The sequence below is a fragment of the Mizuhopecten yessoensis genome, unplaced genomic scaffold (genome assembly GCF_002113885.1).
Source record: "Mizuhopecten yessoensis strain PY_sf001 unplaced genomic scaffold, ASM211388v2 scaffold716229, whole genome shotgun sequence".
NCBI lineage: Eukaryota > Metazoa > Mollusca > Bivalvia > Pectinida > Pectinidae > Mizuhopecten > Mizuhopecten yessoensis.
The window spans coordinates 222,767-235,299 of NW_018480012.1; the positions used below are offsets into that span (position 1 = coordinate 222,767).

At 37.8% G+C, this 12,533-nt stretch overlaps 1 protein-coding gene across 1 annotated transcript; it reads right to left on the minus strand.

The window, feature by feature from the left end:
* Window positions 1-415: 415 nt before the first annotated feature.
* Window positions 416-1,885, minus strand: LOC110442211. The gene is made up of 2 exons (XM_021485704.1): window positions 919-1,885; window positions 416-726 (listed from the first exon to the last, which is right to left on the minus strand). The coding sequence occupies exons 1-2, from the start codon at window positions 1,883-1,885 to the stop codon at window positions 416-418; spliced, it is 1,278 nt and encodes a 425-aa protein (XP_021341379.1).
* Between the last annotated feature and the right edge of the window lie 10,648 nt (window positions 1,886-12,533).

The window sequence follows — 12,533 nt, forward strand, 5'->3', positions numbered from 1 at the left end:
CCCCACAGGCTATTATGACCATTAAAATCACCGAGGATTATGAATGGTGTTGGGAGCTGGGAGACGAGATTATTGAGTTGCTCACAAGTGAAAACAATACTCGGAGGGAGATAAATTGAACAGACAGTTATTTGTCGGTGTAATGTTGCACAGACAGCAACAGCCTGTAAATTTGTGTTTAACTTGATCATTCTGTGAGGAATATTTTTATGGACAGCTACCGCTGCGCCACCTGCTGCTCTGCTAACTACAGTTGGAATATTAGTGTAGAGTGAGAAATTTCTAAGCGTGATTGGGTTTTTGAGCATGATTTCTTGAAGACAAAAAATGGCGGGTCTAAATTCTTTTGATAGATTCTGAAATTCTTCTATATTTGCCTTTAATCCGCGGATGTTCCATTGGATAATTGTGTTATTTATCTTTTGTTATTTTGGCTGGATTTCGATGGAGTTGAAGCACGAAGCGCGGAGGCATTCGTCTCCATCTCATCATCGAAATCTAGTAGGACATTGAACCGGTTTGTCGGGTCCTCTGATCCTTTGCCAAAGGTGACATTCAGATCCGGTCCTTCGGATTTGCCCCTCGCTATTTTAATTTTTTTCCTAGGTCTGTTGGTGGGTGATGTTGTCTCTGGTTTCAGTTGGGATCGAGGAACAGATGTGAGTGAGCGAGATCGCTGCGAACGCACATGTGCCCTAGATGTGCCAACCTTTGGAGGGTTTTCTCCTGAAGAGGAAGGTGTTTTTGATGGTGGTGCTGGTTTTGATTGTGGTGCTGGTTTTGATGAAGGTGCTGGTTTTGATGAAGATGCTGGTTTTGATGGTGATGCTGGTTTTGATTGTTTGCTGTTTTTGGTTGGTTTTCGAAAAGTCGTGAAACGGGATGGGTCCCCCGTGAGGATTTTCAAGTTCTGTTGACCAGCCATGTCTGGGACTTGTGAGCCCCAGGCAGGTATGTCTTCAGAAACTTGAACCGAAGCATCCTTGACCGTGACACTGTCAACCGGCGCCTTGCCTCGAGTCACTTGTGCGTAAGAGGGTGTAGCAATGTCTGCACTCCCGACTATCCTCCTGGCCTCGGGGAAAGAGACACCTCGGGTATATTTAACCCGTAATATCTCCCTCTCCTGGCTCCAGGTAGGGCAGTCGCGAGAAGAGGCAGCGTGCTTCCCCTCACAGTTGACACAGCGCAGGTTGGCGATGTCACAGTCATTTTGCTCGGTGTGACCCTCACGGCCACAATACTGGCAGATCGATTTTCGTCTACATCGCTTTTCGTGATGACCGTACTTCTGACAGTTTCGGCATCGCAATGGATTTGGGATGTAGACGGAAACGTTGTACCTCTGGTATCCGATTGTTAGTATTTGGGGTAGTGTTGGCGTTGAAAAAGTGATGATGAAGGTGTTTGTTTTGATTGTATCATTGTTTCTCCTGATCACCATCCGCCTCACCTCAGAGACCGGGACGCTCTCCTCCTGGAAATATGCCAGTATGTCTTCATCGGTGTCATTGCGCAAGGCTGGGCACCTGATTACCCCCTTGCTGCAATTAAGTGATGAGTGTGGTTTCACACTGACACCGATGCCGGCAAAACTGGTTGTTCCGAGTAGGTTCATCGCCTGTTGTTGGCGATAAACCTCTATAAGGAGATCGCCCGATCCCAATGGCTTAACGGATTTCACATCCCCTGCGATTCCCTGGATGCCCTTCCTCAACAGAAGTGGCGACAACGCGGCCGTTGTTTTACCACTCTGTGTGGAGGTCATCACAAGGAATTGCGGGAATTGGGTGTTCTGTGTTGCGTTTTGTGTTGTTTTTGAGCTAGGGTCATCGTTCCTGATTTTGGTATGTCCGTCGTTTTGGTGGTTTTTATCTTTACCCATGTGTATATTTGTTTGTTTCACGATCTATGCCTCCACCCGCCACGGAGCCCAACAAGGGGACACTGGTGTGACGCGGATATCCAGCGCCAAGTGTCGGAGATACATAGAATAGTATACTCGTAAGAATATAAATACTATTTGAAAGAGTATACTCTCGCGATTGACCCTAAGCCACCGCCTTCTTGGGAGTATGTAAACCAAGGGCTCGGCGTGACCAGCCGATTGGTGATAGAGGGCCCATATCACCTCTCGTCTACCCAGAGTCCGAAACCAAAGCAGTATGTTGCAGAATATCGGATCATGTCTCCTTCCTATCAAGAGTTTGACAGTGATTCCGACTCTGCTCAACTACCAGGATCTTCTTCCCCCAGGAATACGAAATGCAACCCACGGCAAACAGGTTGGCTCAAATTGGAGCTACTGTGAGTCTGGGTTATAACCTGTTGCTATCAAGGCGCGCTTAAGTATTTTGACACAATATGAATATGACACTGGTTTGACCGAGCTGAAAATGTAGATGTTGTCAGGTGTGGCACCGCGGAGTTGTAGATAATGATGTAAAGAGTGCACTGGACAGTAATTTTTGTCTGTTTGGAGATGCAACGATAGAGTCATAGGATCGGAATTATAATGACCTTTATAAGGCCTGAAAGATATTGCCAGCCTCGTAGGAAGTTGCTCCGACGGATTTTAAAGAATTTGAGGTTAGAAAATTGCAAAATACTGTGACAGGTCAATTTGGGATAGGACCGATATTAATTTATGAAGATTGTGCCTCGTAATGGGTAGCCTGGTATCAGGGGTTTTGCCCCTTTTTTGTAGCCCAGTTAACATTTTTTTAATGGCAAAGGTTTGGCAATGATCATAATAGCTTCATAACTTATGCACGTAACTGATGGCAGACACATATGAGACTATAGTGGAAGTGGCAAAATTAGATTGAACCAAGTATGCTATGAATAAGGAAAGCTGATCAACCTAATGGGTTAATGGCATTGCACTTGCAAAACATCTGTTATAAAGCTAGACAGTAAATTAAAAGCTCTGCGGTACAACTGCGTGGAGCCGGCTGTGAGGGCATTATCCAGTAAATTGAATACCTCCTGAGTCAAATTTGTAACAACGCCGGAGGTACTTGAAATGGAGACTGGTCCATGTGTGGAGCATGTTGTCGAAAAGCTTGTACCTGTAAACGAGACAGGAAATCAGCTGCAATATTCAATCGACCAGATATATGACGGGCCTTAAATTGAATATTAAAAGTAAGTGCTGCAATCACTAACCTACGCACTAACTTCATCATTGTACTATCGGTAGACGACTGCTTATTAATAATATGGACTATTGATAAATTGTCAGAATAGAATAGTACTGAGGAGTTTTTTTTAGATGGTTTCCCCATATTTCCAAAGCAACTGTTATGGGAAACAGCTCCTTGATGTTGATATGATGGATTTTATTGACTTCATGCCACGCCCCATAGAACCAATGGGTACTGAATACAGCCCCAAAACCTAAGTTGCTTGCATCATTATACATGCATAAAGTATCAGAGGACTGCCATGCGGTTGGCAAAAGCATAGTAGTACCACTGAAATGCTGGACAAAAACTTGCCACACTGCAAGATCGCTTTTAGACTCCTTTGTCAACCATACGTTAATGCTATAAATCTGCGTAGGAAAGGTCTGCCTGGGATGACAACCCTGCACGCAAAATTTAACAGGCCAATTCAGGACTGAATTTCCCGCAAGGTAGCCTTTTTTCGCTGAAGAAAAGCTGCTAGAGTTTGTCTGATTTTGTCCACTTTATCTGTTGGCAATCTGGCCGACATGGCCACCGTGTCTAATTCTATGCCTAAACAAGTGATGCAAGTAGTGGGAAGAACTGTCTTAGAATCTTTGATTGGAATTGTTGCACTGGCACACAATTACAAGAAATGATTCAAATCTGTTAGGTAGGTGGACCCAAAAATAAAAAGTCATCCAATACAAGGACTAGACCAGCAACATGGAATCGTTGCTTCATTATCCAATGTAATGCTGAGCTGAATTTTTAAAAAATTGACACGAAACTGCACACCCCATTGGTAAGCACTTGTCGTAATAGTACTGATTATTTAATTTCATACCAAGCAAGTCATAGTCCTTAGGGTGTACTGGTATAATACGAAAGGCTGACTCAATATCTGTCTTTGCCAATAATGTCCCGGGCCCAAAGTATTTATAATTGCTATAGCGTTGTCTAAAGTTTCGTAATGGACCCCCTTATCTGTGTCCGAAATACCGTCATTGATTGATGATCCTAATTGATATGACAAGTGGTGAATAACCCAAAATTCACCAGTATCTTTGTTTGGGACTAAGCCAAGGGATGAAATTTGCAACGTTTCAAATGGTGGGGTAGAAAAGGCCAGCTATCCTGTCAAGCTGAAATTCTTGTTTCATCTTCTGACAAAAGTTTAGCAGATAATAGATTCTCGCACGATCTGAAAGACCGAGGACCTGTATAACATAAAGAAAACCCTTGTTCGAAACCATTTTGAAGAAAATCAGTTAAATTTGAAGCATAATTTTCCAAGAAGCGAAGTATGCTGGAAAATTGTACAGGGGTAGGAGTACAACTGTTAACGGGCTGAGGTAGTGGACTTGGATTTATCTGTTAGAGTCTGTGGCTGCTTGCCGCTCCCTCTCATTCATCTGTTATTTGAAATCGCCTTTAATATGCATTCGGCTATCAACACTTATACATACATGTATGTTTTTTAAGAAAGATAAAAACTCATTTAAGAATTTGATGTTATCTTCTATAAAGACTATTTTCAAAATAATGGTTGATATTATATCGATATAGTGACATCTAAGAGTAAAACGTTACTGAGATTTGTAATTTAGCTGTAACGACATATTGTTTAATGATATTATGGATAAGTGTTAGCAGTCCGTTATGTGCTTGTTAGCTGGTGAGGATAAATGAACTTTTATAAAACCTGTCACGTGGGTTTTAGACAGAACCATGTTGATTAAGAGGGTTGTGCGATTAACTGTTTACCTTTAATCATTTTATTTTAAACTCGTCCGCGTGAACATGCTTGTTTGTAATCTAGGTTTACAATCCTGTTATAACTGTATAAGTCAGTGCTCCAACTGAACTATGTATTAACCAGCTATTAACTGGTTATACCCATACTCTGATAAATGTATGTAAAATAAATATTCCAATACCAAAGGACTAGAGACTAACTAGGAGTTCTGTACACCAGATACATACAACTGGAAAATTTCTAAAAACTTGAATAACCACCCACTTAAAACACACAAATAAGATTGAGATATTTCCTGTTTAGGCTTCAATCAACACACCCAATTTTGAAAGACGTTAAAATAGCTTCCGGCTTTGATTATCTTTAATTACATTTTTCTCGGAGTAAGTCAGCCGAATAAGTCTGTTGCTATAGTGACAATGTCACTTCAGATCAAAGAGGATAACAGTATTGGAAATCAATATAATTTCATGTCGTTTATTATAATAATGCCTGTGAAATGTTTCCTTGTCTATCATGCTATTATCACACACACAACCATACTTCACATAGTAACCTACAAAAACTAGGACTAACATAACACTCTTATCACACACGACCCTCATATTTATATACACTAAATTACACACACTGTGATATCTATACTCCACTAATCACACACACACCGCATTTATATACACTAACCTACACACATATTGACATCTGTAATCCACTAATCATACACAAATCTCAAATTTATATACACTAACCGACTCACACTGTGACATCTATGATACACTAATCACACACACCTCACATTTATATACACTAAATAACCCACACAGTGACATCTATAATATACTTATCACACACACACACACACCACATTTATATACACTAACCTACACACACTATGACATCTATAATACACTAATCACATACCCCCACATTTATATTCACTAACCAACACACACTATGACATATAATACACCAATCACACCCCCCACATGTATATACACTAAACTACACACACTGTGACATTTATGATACACTAATCACACACACACCGCATTTATATACACTAACCTACACACACTGTGACATTTATGATACACTAATCACACACACACCGCATTTATATACACTAAATAACACACACAGTGACATCTATAATATACTTATCTCACACACACACACCACATTTATATACACTTTTATATACACTAACCTACACACACTGCGACAACTATAATACACTTAATACACACACACCATATTTATATACACTAACCTGTGACATTTATGATACACTAATCACACACAACTCACATTTATATACACTAACCTAAACACTGTTACATCTATAATACACTAATTACACACACACGCCATATTTATATACACTAACCTGTGACATTTATGATACACTAATCAATATACACTAACCTACACACACAGTGACATCTTTAATACACTAATCCCCCCCCCCACATTTATATAAACTAATCTACACACTGTGACATCTATACTACACTAATTGCCCACACTGCATTTATATACACTAACCTACATGACATTTATGATACACTAATCACATACCCCCACATTTATATTCACTAAACAACACACACTATGACATATAATACACCAACCACACCCCCCACATGTATATACGCTAACCTACACACACTGTGACATCTATACTACACTAATTGCCCACACTGCATTTATATACACTAACCTATACACACAGTGACATCTATAATATATCAATCTCACACACATCGCATTAATATACACTAACCTACACACATATTGACATCTATAATCCACTAATCACCCACACCCCACAATTATATACACTAACCTACACACACTATGACATAAATAATACACCAATCACACCCCTAATCACACACACCTCACATTTATATACACTAAATAACACACACAGTGACATCTATAATAGACTAATCACACGCACACCAGATTGATGTAAACTAATCTGCACACTGTGACATCTATAATACCCAAATCACACACACACCACATTTGTGTAAACTAATCTACACACTGTGACATCTAAAATACACAAATTACACATACACACCAACACACTGTGACATCTATAATTTACTAATCACACACAAACCTCACATTTATATACACTAAATAACCCACACAGTGACATCTATAATACACTTATTACACACACACCATATTTATAAACACTTACCAACACACACTGTGACATCTATATTATACTTATCACACACACATCTCAAAAACTAACCTACTCACACTCTGACATCTATACTATATTTATCACTCACACATCTCACAAACTAACCTACTCACACTGTGACATATATACTATACCTATCACACACACATCTCACAAACGAACCTACTCACACTGTGACATATATACTATACCTATCACACACACATCTCACAAACGAACCTACTCACACTGTGACATATATACTATACCTATCACACACACATCTCACAAACTAACCTCCTCACACTCTGACATCTATACTATATTTATCACTCACACATCTCACAAACTAACCTCCACACACTGTGACATCTATACTACACTAATTGCCCACACTGCATTTATATACACTAACCTATACACACTGTGACATCTATAATCCACAAATCACACACACACCACATTTATATATGCACTAACCAACACACACTATGACATATATAATACACCAATCACACCCACCACATGTATATACACTAAACTACACACCCTGTGACATTTATGATACACTAATCAATATACACTAACCTACACACATATTGACATCTATAATCCACTAATCACCCACACCCCACAATTATATACACTAACCGACACACACTGTGACATCTATGATACACTAATCACACACAACTCACATTTATATACACTAAATAACCCACACAGTGACATCTATAATAGACTAATCACACGCACACCAGATTGATGTAAACTAATCTACATACTGTGACATCTATAATACACTAATGGCCCACACTGCATTTATATACACTAACCTACACACACTATGACATATAATACACCAACCACACCCCCCACATGTATATACGCTAACCTACACACACTGTGACATATATAATACACTTATCACACACAACTAATCTACACACTGTGACATCTATAATACACTAATCACACGCACACCAGATTGATGTAAACTAATCTACACACTGTGACATCTATAATACACTAATTGCCCACACTGCATTTATATACACTAACCTATACACACAGTGACATCTATAATACACTAATAACACACACACCAGATTTATGTAAACTAATCTACACACTGTGACATCTATAATACACAAATTACACATACACACCACAATTATATACACTAACCTACACACACTGCGACAACTATAATACACTTAATACACACACACCATATTTATATACCCTAACCTATACACACTGTGACATCTATAATCCACTAATCACCCACACCCCACAATTATATACACTAACCTACACACACAGTGACATCTTTAATACACTAATCACCCCCCCCACATTTATATAAACTAATCTACACACACAGTGACATCTATAATACACTTATCACACATACAGCACATTTATATAAACTAATCTACACACACAGTGACATCTATAATACACTTATCACACATACAGCACATTTATATAAACTAATCTACACACACAGTGACATCTATAATACACTTATCACACATACAGCACATTTATATAAACTAATCTACACACACAGTGACATCTATAATACACTTATCACACATACAGCACATTTATATAAACTAATCTACACACACAGTGACATCTATAATACACTTATCACACATACAGCACATTTATATAAACTAATCTACACACACAGTGTCATCTATAATACACTAATCACACACATCCCACATTTATATGCACTAATCTACACACACAGTGTCATCTATAATACACTTATCACACACACCCCACATTTATATAAACTAATCTGTTCACTGTAACATCTATAATACACTAATCACACACACCCCACATTTATATAAACTAATCTACACACACAGTGACATCTATAATACACAAATCACACACACACCACATTTATATACACTAACCTACGCACACAGTGACATCTATAATACACTAATCACACACACCCCACATTTACAGAAACTAATCTACACACTGTGACATCTATAATACATTAATAACACATACACCCCACATTTATATGCACTAATCTACACACACAGTGACATCTATAATACACTAATCACACACCCCCCACATTTATATAAACTAATCTACACACTGTGACATCTATAATACATTAATCACACATACACCCCACATTTATATGCACTAATCAACACACACAGTGACATCTATAATACACTAAACACACACACCCCACATTTATATTAACTAATCTACACACTGTGACATCTATAATACACTTATCACACATACACCCCACATTTATATGCACTAATCTACACACACAGTGACAGATATTATACACCAATCACACAAACCTTACATTTATATACACTAACCGACAATCACACAAACCTCAAATTTATATACACTAACCTACACACACTGTGACATCTATAATACACTCATCACACATACACCCCACATTTATATGCACTAATCTACACACACAGTGACATCTATAATACACTAAACACACACACACCACATTTATATTAACTAATCTACACACTGTGACATCTATAATACACTCATCACACACACCCCACATTTATATGCACTAATCTGCACACACAGTGACATCTATAATACACTTATCACACATCCACCCCACATTTATATGCACTAATCTACACACACAGTGACATCTATAATATATCAATCACACACACATCGCATTAATATACACTAACCTACACACACTGTGACTTCTGTAATACACAAATCACACACAAACCACATTTATATTAACTAATCTACACACTGTGACATCTATAATACACTCATCACACATACACCCCACATTTATATGCACTAATCTACACACACAGTGACATCTATAATACACTTATCACACATACACCCCACATTTATATGCACTAATCTACACACACAGTGACAGATATTATACACCAATCACACAAACCTTACATTTATATACACTAACCGACAATCACACAAACCTCAAATTTATATACACTAACCTACACACACTGTGACATCTATAATACACTAATCACACACACACATCATATTTATATACACTAACCTGCACACACTGTGACATCTAAAATACACAATTCACATCACATTTATATATGCACTAACCAACACACACTGTGACATCTATACTATACTAATCACACACAAACCTCACATTTATATACACTAACCTACACACACTGTGACATCTATACTATACTTATAACACACACACACCATATTTATAAACACTAACATACACACACTGTGACATATATAATACACTTATCACACACACACCATATTTATAAACACTTACCAGCACACAATGTGACATCTATACTATACTTATCACACAAACACCATATTTATAAACACTCACCAACACACACTGGGACATCTATAATACACTTATCACACACACACCATATTTATAAGCACTTACCAACACACACAGTGACATCTATTCTATACTTATCACACACACACGATATTTATAAACACTTACCAACACACACTGTGACATCTATAATGCACTTATCACACACACACCATATTTATAAACACTTACCAGCACACAATGTGACATCTATACTATACTTATCACACAAACACCATATTTATAAACACTTACCAACACACACTGTGACATCTATACTTTACTTATCACACACACACCATATTTATAAACACTCACCAACACACACTGTGACATCTATAATACACTTATCACACACACACAATATCTATAAACACTACCCTACACACACACTGACATCTATAATACACTTATCACAAACACACCATATTTATAAACACTAACCTACACACACTGTGACATCTCTAATACACTTACCACACACACACCATAGTTATAAACACTTACCAACACACACTGTGACATCTATACTATACTTATCACACACACACCATATTTATAAACACTTACCAACACACACTGTGACATCTATACTATACTTATGACACACACCCCATATTTATAAACACTAACCTACACACACTGTGACATCTATAATACACTTACCACACACACACCATAGTTATAAACACTTACCAACACACACTGTGACATCTATAATACACTTATCACACACACACCATATTTATAAACACTTACCAACACACACTGTGACATCTATACTATACTTATCACACACACACCATATTAATAAACACTAACCTACACACAATGTGACATCTATACTATACTTATCACACACACACCATATTTATAAACACTAACCTACACACACAGTGACATCTATATTATACTTATCACACACACATCTCACAAACTAACCTACTCACACTGTGACATCTATACTATACTTATCACACACACTGTGACATCTATATTATACTTATCACACACACATCTCACAAACTAACCTACACACACTGTGACATCTATACTATACTTATCACAAACACTTCTTACAAACTTACCTACTCACACTGTGACATCTATACTATACTTATCACACACACATCTCACAAACTAACCTACTCACACTGTGACATCTTTATTATACTTATCACACACACATCTCACAAACTAATCTCCTCACACTGTGACATCTATACTATACTTATCACACACGCATCTCACAAATTAACCTACTCGCACTGTGACATCTATACTATAATTATCACACACATATCTCACAAACTAACCTACACACACTGTGACATCTATACTATACTTATCACACACACATCTCACAAACTAACCTACTCACACTGTGACATCTATACTATACTTATCACACACACATCTCACAAACTAACCTACTCACACTGTGACATCTATACTATACTTATCACACACACATCTCACAAACTAACCTACTCACACTGTGACATCTATACTATACTTATCACACACACATCTCACAAACTAACCTACTCACACTGTGACATCTATACTATACTTATCACACACACATCTCACAAACTAACCTACTCACACTGTGACATCTATACTATACTTATCACACACACATCTCACAAACTAACCTACTCACACTGTGACATCTATACTATACTTATCACACACACATCTCACAAACTAACCTACTCACACTGTGACATCTATACTATACTTATCACACACACATCTCACAAACTAACCTACTCACACTGTGACATCTATACTATACTTATCACACACACATCTCACAAACTAACCTACTCACACTGTGACATCTATACTATACTTATCACACACACATCTCACAAACTAACCTACTCACACTGTGACATCTATACTATACTTATCACACACACATCTCACAAACTAACCTACTCACACTGTGACATCTATACTATACTTATCACACACACATCTCACAAACTAACC

Coding starts and splice junctions, on each gene's coding strand:
- LOC110442211 (XM_021485704.1), bottom strand. CDS start 1,885: ATGGGTAAAGATAAAAACCACCAAAACGACGGACATACCAAAATCAGG. Junction 727..918: donor ACAAGTCCCAGACATGGCTG/GTCAACAGAACT, acceptor CTTCCTCTTCAG/GAGAAAACCCTCCAAAGGTT.